Genomic DNA, 22,532 nt, shown 5'->3' with positions numbered 1-22,532 from the left:
ATTCGACGAGCGAGCATCTAATTCCCGCATAGCGCCTTGGATAAAGTGCATATATTTATAAACAGGCGAGCAGACACGTGGTTTACTTTCGATGCATTCCTTTCCGTTGCCGTAATTCGCTACAATACCAGCAAGATAGTCGCTACAAATAAGTGGGCTGCCATCAATCGATTGAGCGCAATGATTAAGTCCACTCATTTTCAGTCGTATGCATATATAATCTTGATGATAATTTGGCATTTCTTCGCGGCATTGCGAGCTTTTCAAAACGTCAACTTTATATTTAATCCAGGTCGGGTGCTTGCTAACTACAAAGCACTTTTTATATACCTTAGGTGTGTGCATGGGGAGCGGCATTATTTCCGCTTCGGATATTATATCATTGTCCACTAAAAGAACGCTTAAATGAATGTCGCTCCAATCGAGGGGCCAATCTGGTGTCAAGTTTATTAAATTTTTGTAACGAACGCGAGAGTTTGTATCAAAGTTGATGATACCTTCGTTTATTGTTTTGCCTGTTTCGGTCTTGAATACCGATTGATTTGAATTGAAATCAAATCCTCCAGCGGTTAATATTTTATTTTTACCAATGATGACACCAAGAGAATGGCTGATCCAATTGCCTTCCAATAAAAAGCCAATCCGTACGATCTTTTCTTTGTATTTTCGATCTTTATTAAATTCCATATTCAATTTTATCCATTGCCGAGACTCATAGAGCTCAGCGCAACTACGTGGTTCGTCTGCTTTGCATTTCGCCGTAGCCGTCGGGCCAACAATGCCTGTTAAAACGTCATCACATATAAGAGCGGAGCCATCAATGTATTCATCACATTGCGAACATGTATCAAATTCCTTCGGAATCTGTATACATATAATATTATGATCAAGTTGTGGATACATCGTATAACAATTATCCGGATTTATGATATCAACTTTTTTATTAACTACTCTACTTTTCCATTCGATCGGTAATGCCAGACCAACAACTACACAATTGCTAGGCTGTTTTACTTTCTTAGTAGGTAGATCCATAGCTTTGGCCCCTGATTTCCATAAATCGAGTCCCGTATCAAGTAGAATCAGCTGTATTTCGCGCGAAGACTGATCCGTCGAATTTTTATAAGGTATTTTCGTTGTCCAATTAATGCGGCCATCTTTTGCACCGAAATGTGAACGATTTCTATAACCGATGTAGCATATTTGCCTTAACGCATTTCCCTTGAAACTTGTTAATACAATAAACTTGGATAATATGACTCCATAGCTAAAGGTAACTTCACCAGATTTCCAACAATAAACTTCAACGATATATTTCCAATATTTTGAAGAATTTTCAAATTCTTTACGATTAGAAAGGCAATCGTCGCCACCGCTCTCGTTCAATTTGGAAGCCGTTAGCATCATTAAAATGCAAAAGTTTTGAAAATTTATAAACATTTCCTTTTATTTTTAAAAATGACAAAAAAAATTTAAAAAAAAATATTTTTAAACTTTTAATCAAAATCAAAAACAGATGAAAAATCGAAAGAAGAAAGAAAGAGAATTTGAAATGAATGCCAAGGATCGGGAAATGGTTTCTTGAATAACGAAAAAGGCGAGCTTTCCGTTACACAATCGCGCGTGTGACAAGCAAGCATATGCTTGATGTGATCCAATACGAGAATTTTATTAGCATTTTACACATAATGACACTTGTAACGCAAAACAAGTAAGGATAGTGTAGTGTACACCACGTGGCTTAGTGCAGTTGGTCGAGGTTGAGAATTTGTTGTCGCTTTTTACTTATACAAAATGATCGCTATTTTTCGAACGTGATCTAATTGGCAAGAAGCCGAGCAGGTCCATTCTACCAAAACGGACTATCTTCACTTCTTCGCTTAGTACAGTTATCGCTCTCTTCGCACACTCGGTTGCAAAGCATCTAATGCTAAAGTTGAGAATTTGTTGTTGCTTTTTATTTATACAAAATGATCGCTATTTTCCGAACCTGACCTAATTTGCAAGAAGTCGAGCAGGTCTATTCTACCAAAAGGGATTATTTTGACCCCCTATTTGGTCCACATACGCTGTTCGTCTGTCTATCCCTCCGTCTAATGTCTGTCCATGTATTTTTATGTTCAACTGTGCAGGCGGCATTTTTTGAGACATTTTGGTACATAGTCCAACGTAGTCTGACACTCCCCCTATAAGGTCTTATTCTGAAAAGTTGTTGTATGGAAAAAAATTTCTCGGCAAAGGCAACTAAGTAATACTATTTCGGCATTTTAAATTGGTATGAAAATGTTGGTCGAGCTGGGGCAATTCGTTTTGGACTCCTTCTCATGTAACGAAATATGAAGTTCATGCGGACACAAAGGTATAATTTCCAATGCTGCCCGATGAAAATTTTATCATAATACTAATTTAACTTAAAAAAATTAACAGTACCAAATTTGGAATATCTCGGCCTATTTTTCAGATCTTACCCTAATGAGGAGTTTCTCGAAAATTAATCCTTTGTAGAGCAGAAAAGTCGAAGTTTTATTATGTGATGATGAAAATTGACGTGCAGTAGTAGGTAGGTAGTGGTGTGGGATATTGAATGGTCGACCTTGTCCGACTATAATTTTATTGTTTTAAATAATACTATTGAAGAGAATAAAAACAGAAATACGGACATCCACGTAAACTTAAAAATAAGTATAGCGAGAAAGAGGGAGAGAGTAAAAGTTATGGATCTATCAGCATTAATTCCACCCTATATATGATTTCGAAGAATAGTTTTCTTCTTCTTCTTCTTCTTTACTTCTTAATGTATCTTAAAAGATCCCAAAGAGAAATCCTAAATAAGATAATTTCAACGGACAATTACATGGAACAGCATAAATTTTTGAAGGTATTACCTCGTTTTCTTATCATTCTATAACCTATGAGTGTACGACAACATTAACGTAGAAGAAAATAAAGTTTTATTCAGTTCAAATAAACATTTTCTTTTATTAGACGTATTTACTGATGGAATATAAAAATATATTATAATAGAAGAGATACCGTTATATAATAATATTATCATATTCTTAATAAATCACATAGTATAAAGACATAAAATTGCTTCATTTGGGTAGAAACAAAGTTGACGAAAGTACTTTCTCTACTTGTTGTCTACGCGTAGATAATATACAGAAAATGAGTACATAATTGCTCCGTGCAGCCTACCTACCTATTCTAGGCGCATTCTTTGCGTCATGTGTATAGTACGTAAAAAATATGTAGAGAGGTTATGGTATTGCATGTTGGTTTCTACATAGAAAAAAAGTAAAAAATTAGTTTTAAATTTGGATGGTTTTCTCGCTGCATCCTCTACATCATGTACATAACATTTCGAAAATAAGTAGGGAATCTCTAGAGTTATGCAGTGTTTTCCACATGTTATTTACTTAACTCTACGTTTATTCTAGGTAAAAAAAAAAAAAAAATGAGTAGAGCGTCATATTTCTTTCGATTTCTCTATGTATTATCCATATATTCTCTACGTCACTTAGATAATGCATAGCAAATGTGTAGATAACTTGCAGAGCTGAATGGTATTCTGTATGTAATGTTTGTGCTTCCTCCACCTATCGTTTACGTCTTCTCTACGCTTTCTACACATTGTTTTAGTTTTTTCTACGAATTCCCTAAATATTTTCTAACAGTTGGGATATATTTATTTCATCTACGACAAGAAACAATTTTACATTGAAATATGTCGACATTTTTCTCGCATGTGACAAAAACTAAATTTTCAATTTTGTTTGTGATATTTGTTTTTTTTTTTTAAGGAAATTTTCACAAATTGTTGAACCTCAGCTGCTAAAAATATTTGTTAAAAAAAAGAAATTCTTTCTTTTTGTTTATTTGGTTTAAATATAAGTTTTATTTAAAATATTTGTATATTTAATGCATGTGATCAAGAGAATATTGTTAATTTAAAGTTTATATTTATATATTGAATTTCATAATTATTATTTTCAATTTTATTATTTTAAAATCAAATAATTTTCTAAAATTAACTTTATAAAACATAAAAAAAAAAAAAACATTAATTTCTTTAAAAAAAAAAAATAGAAACACAAAAGGAAAGAAAAGAAAAATGTTTATTTATAAAGAATTCATTTAGTAAATTATTTCTTACAAAGACCTAAAAAAAAAAAAAAAAAAAAAAACTATAATGTATTTATACTAGTATTTATATACACATTTAATTAAGGTTTTTATTCAAAATTCTTTTTGGGTAAAGTATTTTTTTTTTTTTTTTTTTTTGCATTAAACAATTTTTTATTTTGTTTTTATATTTGTGTTTAGTCTTTTTTTTTAAATCTCTTTTTCCTTTACAAGGCACCCACAAATATGTAAATTATCTATTTAAATATATTATAGAACCATTACAGCACAGCAATGCAATGCAATGTAAAAATGACTGAAATAAAAATATCAGACACTACTCACATCTGGAAGAGGAAAGAGCCACGGATACTTCTTATTGCGATATTTTTGAAAAAGGTTTTTCTTAAAACAACAAAAGCAAAAAAAAAAGCAATTAAACATATGGGACAATTTTCGATCAGAGGCAAATTTAGTCAAAGAAATAAATGTCATCGTAAACTTGATCGCTTACCTCTGAACCCTTAGTTGTCGCTCGATCAACTGGTTTTATTCTTTTCAAATATTTTCTATCTATAAACATATATTCGAATCAATTTTAATTATTAAGGGAAGTGTTCAATAAACTTTCACCTTTTCGCGACCAATTGTCAAATATATGTGACATAGCCCGCCTTCATACGTACGGCGGTTAGAAAAATAGATTCGAGATGTATTTTTCAGTTCAATCAGAATGTCGATAAAGAAGTGCGTATGTTCTAGTAATGCCATGAAGACTTTTTGCCCGATGCCCTATTCCATATACTATGTGGATTATGATTCAATGAAAGAAAAAAAAAAAAAAAACTTTACGTAAAGTTTGGGACACTCTAGATAGGCTGGGTCGAAAATGTTTGGCCAATACACAACGCGTTTGAACACTCGCCTTAGCGAATACACTCATAGACACGTTATTGATACTCTTATCATATACTCAAAGCATGAGACCAAAAATTAACCAAGTATATAAGAGGTGTGTTCAAAACGAAAAAAAGATGACTTTTCATAATTTGCGGGCTAAGTATATTCGATTTTCGAATTTTTGTTTTTTGTAGACATTATCCGGTTTTTTTGCATTTTTAGTTTCTTTTTCATAGGTATAAAGATTAGATGGGTTTTGTTGTGCTTGGCGATTTTTTTCTATCGAAAAAAGAGGATCAAAGGAGTGAGGATTTGAGTGAAAGAATCGTTTTTGAGTGGCACAAGCGCTTCATAGAGGTCAAGAAGATTTTAAGAACATTGCCGGCCCTGAACGCCACAGCACGTCCACAACATTGAATCACTATGAGAGAAGTTGCTGAGGAAGGCGGTTGGCTCGTGTCAAGCATAATTGGTTTACACCAAGATAATACGCTAGCTCAAAATTCATTGCTTGTTCGCAAACACCCATGAAGGGTGGAGCTTGCTTCGTTCCGCATCGGTCAAGGCCATATAAGAAAACCCATATCGGAAGTAATTCGAGAATTGAAAGAAGCGCTAGCCAAAAGCGTGTCTGGTTTTATCATTTTTGGAATTTGACTTCATAGAAAATCGGCTAATTTTCATACGAAGTCGTTTCGTCAAATTTGAAATTTGCGTAACGGGTACACACATACTGAAGGATCAAAATCTCTTGTAGATTTTAATTTAAAGTTTGCTTTTATCTTAGGAACATTTCTGCTGAGTTTTAGTTAATGGATCCTTCTAGGTTACATCGGAGGGGCTTTCCTTCGAAGAGGACAAGATAGATATTGATGAATAAGCAAATATTCTTCGAGAGAATTAAAAGATGAATTTTTTTTTTGAACACACCTCGTATTTCTGAATTTCACAGGAATTTAACTATTCCGTTATTTTATTTTATTAAAAAGTAAGAAACGAAGAAAAAACATACACATGTGTGCAGAAAAATAAGTGCGCCTTGTTTTTGTTATGCGTTGATGTGGCATCCATCCTTTATCGAAATTCTGATTCGCGAAACGAGAGAGTACACGGCGAGGTAATAACTGATGCCGTAATCAAATTGCACCGTCTTATCGAAGCGACATGTCGTTCACATCGATGGCAGCCAAGTTAGATATAAATAATTGGGCGGTCACAGCATGATATCGAGTACCAATTACAGTAATTACTTGATCAGCCTCATTTTCAATAAAAAAGTACGGCTAAACTTTCTGTGTTCAAAAAGAAGAAAGCCTTGCTGTCTCCATTTCTAGTAACCCTACACTGTTGGACATCAAAAATAATAAATTGGTCTTACTTATTGGACACAGCAGTATGCATGCAAAAAAACCTCTTTTTTAAGAATGCTTATGAATAGCCATAGGTAAAATCTCTTCCAATTGATGGAAATGATCACAGACGAAAATTGTAATCTGTCCTTTTGTGACTTTTTCCCCATTAGAACTTGAGTTAAATTTCATGAAACATTTCTTGCATTTTTTTATCGCATGCTACTTTCAGTATTAATTGCAAAATACATAAAACAGAGATATTGTTAAGTAGCTTTACTTAGGTAGTATTTTATGCAATTATATCTCTTTACATAGACTTGATAATGACCTATATATAGATATCAATATCGAGTAAACTCGATAGCTGTGAGTGGTAGCTTAACATCTGTCGATACATGATTTTTCTTATTCTCGAATGAAAAAACTTTCGATCGTAAAATTGCTATCGTCGAATTTAGTCGATATCGATAGCTATCAACTGCCCCTAGTGTTTACAATTATTTTCAACTTTTAATGAAACTCTTATCACAAAATTAATTTTTATTAATGATAACTAATTCAAAAAAGTCTCACGCAAAAGAAACACATTTCTATGATAAGATTAGGGGATAAGGGGCAGATCATGAAAGTAAAAAAAAAAGAGAATTTGAAGAAACAGTTTTATAATATAATACTTATGCTTGAATGGTTCTACGCGTATAAAAATTGTTGTTAATTTTTTTCATTTTATATTTATGTATAAATATATATGTCGTTATATACTTTATAAATAATACACTTTATTTTTAAACTATTGTCGATTTTATTAAATTTTATTTATTAAATTTTTTTTTTTTTTTTTTTTTTGTTTATTACTTTTTTTTTCCTTTTAAAAATGATCCACTTTAACGGATACGGTATGAGCTGCGGCATTGCTTGGTAAATCGATGTTATCCCATTCGGTATGTAAATTTTTTTCGCTATCGGTAGCTTTTAGAGCCAAACCCAAGGAGGCTGTACGCCCAGCGCAATGTGGTATGTTTAGAGTGACAGGTACCAAAAATTCAAGTCCTTGAGGGCCGCACATAACTAATGGCGACAACATGGTTTCACCTAATTAAAAGTATAATTATGAAAATGAAAATATTTTTTAAAATTTTTTTTTCTTTTTTTATTTTTTTTTTTTTACAAATTATTATAACTAAGTGCATTAAGCAAGGCCATTATTATATATAGGACCCTAATGTATTTAATAAATATACAATAAATATACTTAATAATAATTAAAATAAAAACGAATTAAAAATCAATTAAGAAAAACCATATTCCAAAATTAATAACATATAATTAAATATAATATAATGTATTATTTTAAATTTAAGACACTATGTTTAACAAGTGCTTTTTATATTCGGCTTTGCCGGCTGTTAGTTGATAGTTGAATTTTCGATGAAATAAATGAAATGAAATTTAAGCGAAAAAATCTTTAATGTTTGCCTACTACGTCTAGCAAAGATTTGATGTTCGTTGATTCTGTTAATCGATTAATATTAAGAGATCAGGATGAGGATTTTGCGTAATTAGTTTTTCATAGAAAAAAAGAAAACGCATTTCAGTAAACTTTACAGGACCCATACCATGCATCGCTTGTGTGTTAATTACCTATTGATATAAGGAGGGACACACGTTGTGTCATTTATACTAAGGTATACTAAGTTTGTGTGGATGTATGCAATACGCAAAAGGAATGGGGATGGAATTAACTTTCGTTTATTATATCGATCGAATCAGAAGCAGTTTTTCAATCTAAGCTTATTTTGTCAAATCCAATCAATTTAAGTTTGTCTGTCCGTCGTCCGTCTTGTTTGCTTACGTTCAATTTACAGGCTAATGCTATTGAATACGGTTCGAATCGGATCAATTATTCAACCACTTTCTTTTTTTTTTCGAAAAGTGACTTTTCACTTAAACACTCGTCAGTTACATAAGGATTAAAGTTTTTAAAATTCCCTATGTGTCCCGTTAGAGGTAAGTTTAACTCTATATGATTAGTTCTTTTCGGCTTTTTATAATGCAATTTGCGCCAAAAAGTTTGTCGACTGCAGACAGCCTCTCGTCATTTTTATATCCTTTTTTCTTAATAATTATACATAACCTAAAATAACTTCAAAAATTATTATTACTTTTTTTTCCATACCAAAAAAAAAAAAAAAAAAAAACAAAACTGGACAAAAGTTGTTCCCCCCATCACTTTCAAACCCATATTGTCGCCAATCGTCTACATTTCAGTTACACTTAGATTTCAAATTAATTTTCTAAAAAAATTTAAATAAAAGAAAACCCTATGCGAAAATTGCTATATAAAGAGATATAAACATATAATGTGGATCGTGGAATTACGTGGATTATTTTGGATAGTGTTCGTCTTTGGGCCAAACACACGTCCGTTTACCAAATTTCATTAAAATATCGCAAAAATTTGCGACTTGTAAGTTGAACACAGGATAATAAGACAGACGGACAGAGGGACAGACTTAGACTTAGATCAACTGGGAAAGTGATTGTGATAATTCTAATAATAAAAGGTAAAAAAAGAGGTCCACTTCAAGTCCCATATAAAAGATCTTTGACATATTCTCTAAAATTGTCTTCGGCTATTTTTATCGGTGCTGCCTCTCTCTCTTTCTCGCTTCCTCTCTCTACTACCTCCTCTAGCTAAGCTCGTATCCAAGCATTTCTAAGAAGCTTTTCTACTAGTTACTAGAATCATTTCTAGTAGTTACAACGGGACACCACATGAAATCTACATGAGGTATACACGACGCATTTAGAACTTTTCAAATCAGCGCTGCTAACTACCGTTGTTGTTGTTGTTGTTAGTATCATTTTTGCGCATGCAAACGAAACTCTTACATACAGACGATTAGATGCAAAATAAATGAAAAAAAATTAAATAAGGAATCGTTAGTAAAAACGAAAAATTATAAAAAAAAAAAGAAACAAGAAAAAATTTAACTTTAAATATTGCAGTACTGCAGTATTGCAGTAAATTTAATCAAGTGGTATGCAAAATAAATTATATTTTGTACAATCTTTTTTAGATAAAAGAAAATAATTGATTAATGTGTGGTTGAATTAAGTTTTTTTTTCTTTTTACAGAAGAATTGACAGTGAAGTGAAAAGTGGAAGAGAGATAGAAAAAGAAAGAGAGAAAGAAAGAAAGAGAGAGAGAAAGAGAGAGAGAGAAACATAATTGAAACAAACCATTTTCCATATCCAAAGGAGGGCCGCCTACAGCTTGTCCTAAGCGCGGATCACTCACAGTAAAGTAGATTTCTTGACGTACGCCAGCCGCTATAGCAAGGGGAGGTATTTGAAGTGATACATTCCAGACAGTATCGGTCAAAGTACCACCTGTGCTATCGAAGATTCCCCTCGTAGTGATTGGCTCACGCGGTATCGGAGGAAAAGATCCTTGACCCGGTAAACTGGCCGCAGCGGGTGCCGTAATAGGCACTGGGCCAGCTATAGGCAAAGACATATTGCTCGTATAAGGGGTACTAGTGGCATTTGGAGGTCCCACCGGCAAACTAGCCTGTGATGTATATTGAGTTTCCACCGACGTGCGGCTTTCATTTAAAGGTTTCAGTGTTGGCGGTGGGGCGGTACGCTTTAAGATATTCGATATATGAAAAGGAGTGCGCATAGGTCGTTGTATTACCTGACCTATAGGCGAGTTGGGTGAATCTACTAAAAGTTTTATCGGAGATTTTTCGCTTAAAACATTTGACGTTTTCGTTACTTCGAACACTTCATCGGATCTACTTGCGCTAGCATTCATTTCAACAGGGCTTTCTTCAGCTTCTAGCATGGCACGCTTATGCTCATTTTCAATCATTGTTGGCATTTCGGTTTTATCGAAGTCTTGGATTGGTTCATTATCTAAATCATCGCAATCTTCACTTTGCACCAATGGGGCTTTCGAGGCTAAGTTAGGAGTAGAAATCTGCATCTCATTAACATCAATGGTATTCTCTATGACAGTATCTGAAGATTTTTGCAATTCGGACCGACTTAAGCTATCAGATTCACGATTAATTTCGACTACAGTAATATCGTGTTTGCTTTCCTTTTTCTCGTCGGTCTCGTTTTCTCTCGATTGTAGAATACTTTCCTCTTTTGTTTCGTATATTGGCTCGGGTCGACCTATATCACGTTTCGTGATATAGCCAGGCTCGGCCATACTTTCTAAAGCCTCACGCCTTGTCTGATAGATTTGCTCTCGTAATTGGGCTCGCGTTTTTAAAGCTCCATCCTTTGATTCACGTTTGCTCTGATACATGAAGTCTCTCTCAGACTTCTCATCCATTTCGGAATGTGTACTACTACTCTGAGGGCTGAATTCCTTTTCCATATCACGTTTACCTTGTATAATGCGCTCTTGCATCTCTTTTTTGGTCTGATATAAATGACGTTTTTGCATTTCACGTTGTACGTCACGACGTGACTGATATATCGGATCGTTCATATCGGCGATTTCATGAGAAGTCCCCGGATAGAATCGTCGACGAGTCATAACTTCTGAATTTGGAGCCCTATGTTGTATATCATCATTCGAATAGAGACAAGGTTTACTAAGTAGTAAATCCTCATTACGATCATAATCGCTAGCCAACATTAAAGGTCTACGTTGATTGCTAACACGATCGGCTGTTGTTGTACTATGCCTGCGAATAATTCTTCTACCGTTGCGGCCTTGCATGGCAGCCATTGCTTCAGCTTGCCGCCTTTCCAAATCGATTAGGGCTCGATTGACATAGAGCTTATCGTCCTCATAGCCGTTCCATTCTTCATTGGACGGTTTCAGACGACCTCCCCTAGGCACTGTACTCAGGTGACCGTAAATATCTTCAGTTTCCAAATTCTGGTAAGTACCATTCATTACATTTTGATTGTACGCATTATCGGATAATTTAAGACTAGAGCAATTTTGTTGTTGTTGATGTTGATCTTTTGAATAATACTGCTGTTGCTGATGCTGCTGCTGCTGCTGCTGATGGTGATGATGATGATGATGATGCATTTCTGGTGTAATGGGCCCTCTAGGTGCATAATATCGTTCATCCAGACCGGCTGGATAAGTGGGATACTCATCGGGGTAATAGGGCCGTTGAACGCCACGTTCCAACATCGAATGTTGACGCCTTAAACCTTTTGCTTTACGTTCCGGCTCAACCATGCTATTCATACGTCTTAGGGGACGAGTTGATTTGATTAAAGCATTCTTTATAACCGTTAAAGGACTTTTTAAAAGTGATTTTTTTTTCACTTTAGGTGGCGGCAACGGTGGGGGTATCTCATTTTCCGGATAATACTGCTGTAAGTGATAAGGGTTCGTCGGCGTTACGTAATTATTACGATAGTAGCCAGTGTTGACTGTATGCGCAGGCGGTAAATCGTAGGGATAGCGTGGCGCCGATTTCGAACGTCGAGGTGGCGGTTGCTTATGTTGCGGCGGCGGCAAGCCATAGTAATCAGTGTATAATTGCTCTTGAGCGCTACCGTATGGTGAACCCATCTCGCTAAGAGAGAATTTAATAGCAATTTTTTGCGTTTGTTTTTATTTTTAAAGAAAAGAAAAGAATAGGAAGGCAGGTTTAAAGAAAGAAGTAGGCTTCCTTAGCTATTTCGATTTTCTTCGGGCCAGTGGTTTTCATTCAAAAAATTTTCACAAGTATTTTCAAAATTAAAAACATTTCATGGGTTTATGTTTAGTTTGGAGAAAACGGGGGAAAGGGATGAACGCCCCATGTAAACATTACTGCGGTTCCTTCGATTAAGAGACGTCGCTAATGTGAAGCTAAAATAATGGACAGGCAATTCTTAGTTATTGCATCACGATAAGGCGCCTTCTGCCCTTTATTGGTTGTTTGAGTGTCATATTTCATTCATTTGTAAGTAACTATGGTCTTACAATTCGGCTTGATTTCGCTCCGTTTGATTTCTGCCTATTTTTGGGAACTGACTCGAGGATTACATTATTATTATTTGATTCAGTTATTCACGCTGCTCAAGCTTAAATGGATTATGTACGTTCGCTACGTAGAGTATATTCTTAAGGGGACAGGGGCGTATAAGTATTTATAGAACTCACAGGACCAATTAGAATATATCTCCATAGAAATGTGAGGCGTACGATTAATGAGTTGCTTTTAAATTTCTTTGCATTTACCAGAATATGCCTTTAAAGGAGCGTGGGGGCGTACAATTAATAGATTTTTGTTTATACTCCCCAAGGGGACAGGGGCGTATAAGTATTTTATAGAACCCACAGGACTACTTAAGAGTATATCGCCAAAGAAATGCGGGGCATATGATTAATCAGTTTCTCGTCAGCTTGAATATACCTCGAAAGGGGCATCGAGCAAGGTGGCGTAGAATTAATAAATTTTTTGGGGGTCCCCAGAGGGCTACCTAGCGGCGACGGCGACGGCGATTATTTAATAAGTTCTTTTTGTATTCCGCACTGAACAGCCTACCGTATATTTTCAAGGAGTTGGGGGCGGGGCGTATAATTAGTAAGCATCTAGAACATATCTGTAAAGGGGCCTGATGAGGAAAAGTATGAATAGTAAGCAGACCTACCTAGAATACACCTCTAAAGGAGTGTGAGGAGGGGGGCACATAATTAAGAAATTTTTTTCTAATTTTGATAAGTTTTTCTGTGGTTCCCACCGGACTACCTAGAATATATCCGCAACGGGAAACGAGGAGAGTGGCGCCAATTAATATTTACTGTTTTGTAACACCCACATAGCGTGTAATATGTCATTGGTTTCATTGTTCGGACTAATAGAATTAAATTTGTGTTATGAGGTTCAGGTCAATGCGGTAAAAAAGGGGAAGAGGACGAAAGGCAAGGAGTGATAAAGATTTGTTTATAAAATACTTGTAAAAATTTTCTTAAATTTGTAAATATTCTAAGGATTTCCACTCAATCACGCACATCGACTCTTTAATTTATGAATTGTATATATATATATATATATACATATATATGCATATGTATATGTATATATATATAAATTTACTCCAAAACTAATTTTTGTTCTTTATTTTGCAAATACCAATTGAATGGGTGGGGGAGAGGTAAAGGAAAGAGAAAGAGTACTATACTTTGGAAAGTTCTATAGGATGGAATTCCTAGAATTTCTTACACTATACCACGCACGCACATAACAATAGAACCCACAAGAAATTATTTATTTTTTTTATTTTTTAATTTTTTTTTCAAAAAACAATATTGAATGAGTTTAATGAACACAAAGGAACTAAATAACCGTAAATACAACAAAAGAAATGCATATGTATGAGGAGCCAAAGAGAGTAACATATAAGGTAAGAATTAGTTGAACTATGTATGTATGTATGTATGTATGTATGTATTGAACTTAAAAAATATTTTAAAAGACACAACCTTTATTAATGATTTCATTAAGTTTTATTTTTTTTATTATTTTTCTATTTTAACTCATTAGAGATAAAAATAGTTTCTTCTAAAACAATATTTATTAAACAAAAAATAAATAAATTAAAAGAATTGACCCGAAAAATGTTTTTAATTTTTTTTTAATTTTTTTTTTTTTTTAAATTTATGTATTTATTTTTTATACTGTAAATCAATTGCCGTTCAATCTTCTTAGTGTCTGTTTGATTGGTTTTTGCAATAAATAAAAAACAAAATTTTTGTTTCAGTGGAAGTTGTTCTGTGCGTTCATGAATTATTGTTGTTATTGTTATTATTATTATTTTTATTATTTTTTTTTTTTAATGAAAATGTTTTTATATAATTATTTATAAGAAAAAAAACTCGAGATTGCTTGCGTTTTATTTCATTTTTAAATAAACAAAAATAAAAACATTTTTCGTTAACAATATTTTTTATAAAAGGGATAAGTTAATGGAAAAAAAAGAAAGAAATTTTATTTTTTTTTTTTAAATAAAACTCAAAAATTGAATATTTACCTTAAATTGTGATGGTGCCCGGTTGTACCGATTTGTGGTTTACGATACAATTCAAAAGCTGAGCCACGCTGTTCACGACTACCGGCCAAATCTAAGGCATAGTGATGATTTCAAAATAGAAGGAAAAGCAAACTATTATACGATTTGCATGTGATTTTGTGATATTATTACAATTATATATATATATATATGTGTATATATATATATATATATATATTTTTTTTTTGCTTTACTTAAGAAGGGAAGAAAACCTTAGTTCACTTTAGAAAAACGCATTAAATTACTTATGGGAAGCGCCATCAAGTATATACAATCAAGTCTATTGTGAATGGCTTGCGATGCAGACCCGATCTCTTAATCTCAAAATTTTTTATTCTCTCATTTCAAATTTTTGCTTAAAAGAACAAAGCTTTTCTTGCCGTTTTTGGCGGCTTAAGTTCGTAAATAACCAAAATCTGTTACACGCATCACCGACAGAAAAGAAGGCAAAGGAACTATATTTTCATATTCTTTAATATCTCGTGGATGCGATTCTTTTTTTCTTTTTATTTTCGGAATAAAAGGGGTAAGGTGTAGTTTATGAATAATAAGCAAAGATGTTTACAGTTTTTTTTGTGTAGACGTGTGTAAGTTACGAGCGTGCCCTTTGATCGATTTAGGTTATTCGCAACTTCGTTTGCATATTTGTAAACGACATCTTCATTATTGCGAGCGAGAGAATATATACCGCTGATAATATACAATTGGACAGACGGACATCTTCGGCTGCATTCCAAATTCGAAACTGCCTAAGAATTTATATATTTTATTGGGCTTAGAAGCTTGCTTTCACACGTTATAAAAGTATTGAAAAAAAATATCAAAGTTCGGTACACTTTTTTTATTGGGTAAGCGACAGACGGACAACCGGACATAAGAACATGATTAAATGGGCTTGGAATTTGATGCTGATCAAGACTATATATATATACTCTGTAGAGAAATTTGCTTCTTTTCTTAAAGTGAAACTTCTAGCTTTAAACTCTGATTTTTGTTGTTTTTTGTTCACTTTCGACCTATTAGTTCCCTTTATTTTCCTAAGTTTCTTTCGATTCTAAAAAACTTCTTTACGTAAACTATTCTCTATTGCTTAAAAAAACAATGCATCTATGACAGGATAGCTCGTTTTGGAAAGTAATGCAGTGTTCTTTCAAGTTCTCGCTTAGAGCATACAACACACAAAAGTATGGTTCGGAAAACTGAATTTAGAAAGATGTTGAGGCATTTTTTGAAGTTTTAAATTTGGCATTGACTATTTTTTTTTCTCCTTGACAACTTACCTATGGGTGGTGGCATGCCACGATGTGGCGCTATATATGGTCCGGTTCCGCTGCCTCCATTATAATGATGACTTGTACCTGCATTACCAGTATTATAACCATTAACGGGTGTAGGATAACCGGGTGTTGCGGGAGGACCGTAATTATTATTTGAGGCATATGTCGCAGATATACTTGTATTACTAGCTGGTCCGTGATGTGGAGAGCCCGGTGTTGCTTGTGGGCCATAATGATGGTGGGAAGGAACAGGAGGATAATAAAAACCATTTGGTGAGCGTGGTGATCCCGGTTCCTGGATGAGAAATACAAATCAACTTTTATGAAACTATTGTAAATCCTTGGAAAATCCGATTTACCCCGGTGTCCCATTGATGTGCAGCACTAGCGTTAGCAGCATTTTGGAGTGGTGGTCTGTAATTTTTCGGTTTCGGTGGTGGTACCGGCTTAAAAGGTCCGCTACCCGAACTACTAGGTGTATTATTACCATTTATATTCGCTGGCGGTACAACCATATGTGACGTTGGAGGCCCCGATGCAGTTTTTGATAATTTATTATAATCAGCTTGTGAAGCAGAGTTACTACGGCTGCATTATGAAAAGAAAAGACATCAAAAATTGAAGGCAACTGTGTGTGTGAAATAATCAGTATAACATATCAAGGACAAGAAAACGGGATACGCTAGAAGAAGAACAAAAAAGGAACGAACTAAAGCACTGGATGAGAGTAAAGGCGACTAACACAAGCAAATGCAAATAAAAGCAAAGAGAGAGAATAACAATAGAGAATGCACTCACTGCTAATAACAAAAAAATATCTCATGAAACTTTTATTTTATATAGCAGAGAGATTTTTATCTTATACCAAGGAAACGATATATGAATTTACTTGGGTATGTTCGTAAGTCGTCCCACGTTCTTTCAATAAAAAAAAGACAAGTTTATACAGCATAGGAACAATAAGAAGAATATTCCTCTTATAATCAATGTATCAATACAGCGCTCTCAGCTAAAGAACTCTAAGCTGAACAACAATTCTCTCATTTGATATCAGACCAAACAAGTTATCAATGGTATGTAAAAGTTCCACCTATGATGGTTTTTTTCAATTTTTTTGTTGACGTTTTGTTTTCATACCTATCTCTAAAGGATGGGAGTGGTAGGGGGGGAGGGGGGAGGGGGCTGCCCGTTTGTCGTTCTCTGAGCCGAAAAAATGAAGCTATCGACTCCAGATTTGGCAAAAACAATGGAAGTTTCTGTACGAAGGTTGGTATTGAAAATGGGCCAATTTAGTCGGAGTCCGTCTACAATATCACGCAAATTGAGAACGTCTCTGTTTTTCAAAAGGAATGCGAAAGGAATGGAATCAAAGGAATTGTGTTTTTACTCATTACTCATAAACTACGAGACATAAATTTACAAAAACGACATTGACCGTGTATCTGTGTATTCTATGATCGATGTTGTACTATTTCTACAATGTTATATTGTGCCATAAATTTACTTTTTTTCGAATACTTTTGTAACTAGCAGAGGAGTGTTTCAAAAACTTCCACAAAGTATGTAAATTCTTAGCTAATTCGAAGTTCGAAATGCACCTAAGCATATTTGTCTGTTCATCTGTCCATCTGTCCGTCTGCGCAACTGTGCAAAGTGAATGGTTCAACGAATTAATGTTTTCTACCCAATTTGTAGCTTGGTCCACTTGTCAATAATCTTCTTCTCTCCCTATTATTATTCATTCTCTTTAGTGCTATTAATTGAATGTAGTAGAGAATAAACAAAGCGGATAGGTTAGAAATGTTTGGGATTGAAGGAAGATACCTCCCTAATTTATTCTAATTACTCATATATTAATACATAACACATAACAATATGTATAACAGTATAAAGGTCGACTTACTCAAGGACATATAATTGGGTTACTATAAAAAATCTTTATGAAAAGAAAAAAACAAAAAAAAATGTACAAACTCTAACATGTCTATGATAAGCAGCACACAGCAGCAAACCATGTATGTATGAATGATAACAAAGTTTCGTAAATTTCGTTTATTAATATGATAAACGTTATTAAACCAAAGTATCATAAGGCGAAATGGACGTTTGCTGTTGTATATATTGCATAATGCTATGTTTCCCTAAAGCGAGCGTTTGTGCCGGATAAAAAAAATCCCGATTATAAGCATATTTGGTAGCGGCGGTAGCGGTGGTAGTTGTTATGGCCGGTCTTAAACAATCTCGTTTAGGATGACATGCATGATGGTATAGAGCTTGCTTTGGTATGTGATATCTTTTAGTTAAGGATATTTGAAAGTTAAATTTTTTTTTTGTAATACATTACGTTTCAGTTGATGTTTTTAAACAGTTAAATTCATTTAAAAAAAAAAAAGCATGCATTGAGTTTTTTTGAAAGAAAAAAAAAATAAAAGTCAAAAATGAGAAAAAAAAAAACGATAATAAGTAAAATTTGTATACATAGTTTTTACTTATTATATTTACAGTATGAGTGTAGAGTGTAATTTAGATTTTATAATCACCACTGTATACTCATTTTGTTATTTTCGATAATGTATATGAAAGCTTCAGAGGCTGTTTAAAGTATACGTATTCTTGATTAACGTGAAATTCGGATTTGATTTAGTCTGATGTCTGCCCGTCTGTGCGTCTGTGTGGTGTTGTGTGTTGTTCGCACTCTCCAGATCGCACAAATGAAAATATCGACTTCAAAACAAAGTAAAGTAACAATAGAAGTTTCTGCAAGCAGATTGATATTGAAAACGGGCCAAATTGGTCGGAGGAGAAGCGCGCAGTCAACTCGGTTTTTTTTTATTAAAAATTATCAGAAATTATTAAAGTTAGAAGACTGCAACTTGCCGCATTTACTTTACGAAATGCTCTACTCTTTAGGTCCAAAAATGATACCATTCGGCCATGCCCACACAAAATTACGAGTAATTACATTTTATTTTTTTCCTTTTTTTAAGGCTTTTCGCCTATTTATCATAAGGCAAACAAACCAGAGTATTTAAAACTATTTTGTATACTCCTCGAATGGAGAGATATTATCGGCCTAAAAATGGGGTCATTTCAAAATGAATAGGGTAAGCAGCGCGATTGATTTTTAATAATACCAGCGATATGGGTATCAAATAAAAAAACTTGGAGAGTAGAATGCGAAAAACATAGTGGTGGTGGTGGGTATGCAAGATTCGGTTCCGCCGAATATAACTTTCTTACTTTTGATATCTTTTTCTTTTTTCGTATTAGTTATAGAATTTCTTAATAAATACCTGTATTTTCCATAATCAGTTTTGGTTTCGACTTTACGGGGACTGCCTTCCAGTCCTAGATTGGAAGGACGCTGCGGTGGACCGGTACGAGGATCTAAAACATTTAAAATTTTTATTAAATTTTACATCAAATAGAAAGTTAAGAAAATAAAACAAGTAAAAAGACTATAGTGAACCGCAGATCAATATAAAATACTCTACACAATTCTACAGTTATTCAAAGATCACTTTTCAACACACATGATCGAAAAATCGAGGTAGAGAAATATTTACCTCATCCTAATGGGTGTGCGCCTAAGCGATATGTGTTATGTTTTAAAAAACTTTCGAATAGCTTAGCTGTTAACGAATCAACTGTTTCTAGACGTCTTTGACGGAAAATGGTATTTTGGAGCCATTCGTTGCAAGAGTTATCCAGGATACACGGTTGAAGTTCGAATGGGAAGTTCTATTATGCCCAACATACTCACCAGATATGGTGCCTCCTGTTTGACTCTTGTTCAGATAAGTGCACCATGACTTGGATGGTAGACGGGGTCGCAAAACTCAAGAAGTGCAATTGAAAATGGGTCGGTGAATGGATTGCTTCCAAAGCAATATAAGTTACCGAAAACATTATAGAAAATGATCGGAAACTCTTTTGATTAATATATATTGCACCAATTTTGCACAATAAATGTCATTTTCAAGTGAAAAAATGTTCACCATTTTTGCAGCCACCTAATAATTTTTAAGAGGCTTAAAACTCTTATTGGTGTAGTTTCTCCATAGTTGTAACTGTAAATTAACTATTGAAATAACCAAACAATTAGAGCAACTAAAAACGCTAAAGTGGGGCAAGGCCACTATGCTGCAATTATTCTTATGACTATTTTCAAAATGAGACTTTATATGGGAAGTGGTCGGAAAAGTGATCCAAACCAAGCCATCTTCTACAGTGCTCGTCTTTGATCCATAGATTGAGCACAAGGAAACAAGACAGACGGACAGACAAGCTTAAATTAATTCAAAAAGTGATTCTGAAACGAACGGTATAATAAAAGGTGGATCTGTCTGAAGTCATCCTATATATTGCATATTTTTAAATTGACCCTTTCTCCTCTTCTTCCTTGGTCGTGTATGCACGAAAATGTCTATCGGAGAATCAATAATAAAGATAAAAATCTCTTCTGATCAATGTAATATTCTAAGTCTTCTTCTTCTTTTTCTATAACTTAACAATGTTTCTCACGCCTTCCGATTTCCCAAAGAATCACTTCTTCGCATTTTGTTTCTTAGTGAGTTTATATTAAAGATATCTGCGTTCAACTGAATCCTCCCGCGTTCGTAGTTAATAAACACAATAGCTGTCCACTGAGCAAATTGAAAAATTTTATATCAAATTTATTCTCGATCGGTCGACTAATACATTCTCAAGTAATAAAATAATTTTTATATAATTTTCTCGAGATATAGCGAACATCGAAGATTATTATAAGAATTTAGGGAAGAAATAAATTTTTTTTTTTTTAATTTAATGAGTTATTTTTTTACCTATATTTCGCGTGGTATTGATATCATGGAAAGGTGGCCGACCGGGACTATTTTGACGATTTAGATCGTTTGCACCGCCAACGCCACCAGCGCCACCACCATATTGACGATGGTCATGTGTAGTGCGGCCGTATTCAGGCTGAGATTGTTGAGCGTTCAAAACTACCGGAGGTAGAGGACGACCAGCACTAAAATTTAAGTTTTTAAGTTTTTTTTTTTCTTTTTCAACAAACATACATACATATATGAATGAATTTATTTGAAGGGTGACTTACTTGGCATTTGGCACTGATTTGAGATCATCGGGTGCATTAGGACCTAAGCGTCCTAAATTTTGCATAGCTAATTGCGTAGCACTGTATGAATCATAGCTGGATACGCTATCATAAGAACCATTGGGTTGAGTCGAAGCAGACGAAGGAGGTGGTAAACTGGCACCGGCCGGTGTTAATAATTTCGATTGCGCAGCATTTAAGCGAGCCTGGCGTTCCAAAGAGGCATGGTGACGTTCAAGGGCGTCCGCCGTCGAGCTATTATTATTACTATTATTGTTAGCGGTACGAGTAATATACTCCGCTTGAACGTCATCGCTAACAATGGCTTTGCCGAAAAGACGTTCCTGCGCTGTACGAGCCATTGTGCCGCCCGAACTATTGGAACGTGACGGTGGCGTATTAATAGGCAATTCACCAGGGCCCGGTTTCGATTGACGATCTATGCGTGGTGGCAGATCGGGAGCATTAATCCCATATAATGATTGAGGGCGATTAGCAGGTGTCGCAGGATCAGAAGACGAATAACCGGCAACGCCACCGCCGCTAATACCATACTTTGATGTTTCCATAGTTTGGCGACGATTTGTCGGGTTGACAGCATGATCGTACGGAATCTAAAAGGTCGGTTTTTTTTTTATTTTGTTTGTTTTTTTAAAGAAACAATAGAAAAGAGTTTTGAATAAATTTGGTGTCTTTGCGCAGAGTGTTTGGATAAAAATTTGAATTTTGTGACAAATAGAACTTAAGAAGACATACATGAAGATATGTTTTTTTTTTTTGGTTTTTGTTACTGTGTATATAAAATTGTTCTTATGTATATATATATAATGTTACTTTTTTTTTTATTTTCATAATTTTTTTCATGATGAGAAGGTAATTTGCCTCTTACCGTATATGGAGGTGGTAGTCCTTCACCAATTATGTCTCTGTCCCTATCCAAGTTGTCCTGATTAGTGGCAATCGATGGATCTGAGCTGGACTTAACCAATTGCGGTAAATTGCCGAGCGACAGAGATGCTGACGGCCCAGGACTTAATTCCAAATCGGATTCAGGACTGGATGCATACGACAAACGGGATGTGGTCATAGGGAATAGGAAATCATCCGAAAGGGACTCAACGGGCTTGATTGTTATTGTTAGTGTTATTATAATCATATTTTGTTTTTTTTTTTTTGTCAAAGGAAATAAAATTGAAAAGAATTGTGGAGGGGGTATATTTTGGGTGGGGGGGGGGAGGTGAAAGCAATAATTTTCAATGAAAAACAGAATATATAGCAACAAACGCAACGTAAACGTAAGACAAGATAACGTGAACGAAACAAAGCATAAAAAGGAAGAGATAAAAATAATTTTGCAGAAACACGTTTGATTGCCAAGCATATGCGGGTTGTTTTCAAATGAATTTATTTTGTTGTTGTTGTTGTTGGTTTTTTTTTAAATATAAGGACGGACACATTTTTTATATAAAAAAATAATAAGAGACAATGGACAAAATTTTACAAAACGAAAAGCATATGTTAGTGGAAAAGACAAGATTAGTTTTTTTTTTTTTTTTGTTTTTTGATAGGTTGTCATAGGGAATGATTGTAAAGCGAGGAAATGACCATGATGTTGATGAAAATTTTTTTGTTGTTGTTGGTGGATATGTATTTTTAAGGTGTATAAATTTATAGATAAACAAAGGAAGACACATTTTTTATATAAAAAAATAATAAGAGACAATGGACAAAATT

At 34.2% G+C, this 22,532-nt stretch overlaps 1 protein-coding gene across 13 annotated transcripts in view; it reads right to left on the bottom strand.

The window, feature by feature from the left end:
- Positions 1–7,201: 7,201 nt before the first annotated feature.
- Positions 7,202–22,532, bottom strand: part of LOC119639650 (tight junction protein ZO-2) — a 188,971-nt gene continuing 173,640 nt past the window's right edge. For 9 of the 13 annotated variants that reach the window (XM_038037178.1, XM_038037181.1, XM_038037183.1 and 6 more), the window contains 9 exons: positions 21,688–21,921; positions 20,799–21,412; positions 20,524–20,711; positions 18,991–19,084; positions 16,057–16,285; positions 15,701–15,992; positions 14,382–14,472; positions 9,621–11,938; positions 7,202–7,469 (listed from right to left, as the gene is read on the bottom strand). In XM_038037178.1, the coding sequence (XP_037893106.1) occupies positions 7,246–7,469; positions 9,621–11,938; positions 14,382–14,472; positions 15,701–15,992; positions 16,057–16,285; positions 18,991–19,084; positions 20,524–20,711; positions 20,799–21,412; positions 21,688–21,921 (4,284 nt within the window). In that variant the 3' untranslated portion in view covers positions 7,202–7,245. Of the gene's footprint in view, positions 7,470–9,620; positions 11,939–14,195; positions 14,236–14,381; positions 14,473–15,700; positions 15,993–16,056; positions 16,286–18,990; positions 19,085–20,523; positions 20,712–20,798; positions 21,413–21,687; positions 21,922–22,532 lie in introns of those variants that run through there. The other 4 variants (XM_038037179.1, XM_038037189.1, XM_038037191.1 and 1 more) reach the window with 3 other exon arrangements.

Source organism: Glossina fuscipes, unplaced genomic scaffold (genome assembly GCF_014805625.2).
Source record: "Glossina fuscipes isolate IAEA_lab_2018 unplaced genomic scaffold, Yale_Gfus_2 112, whole genome shotgun sequence".
In the NCBI taxonomy this organism is placed as follows: Eukaryota; Metazoa; Arthropoda; class Insecta; order Diptera; family Glossinidae; genus Glossina; species Glossina fuscipes.
This window is presented reverse-complemented; position numbering and strand designations above follow the sequence as displayed.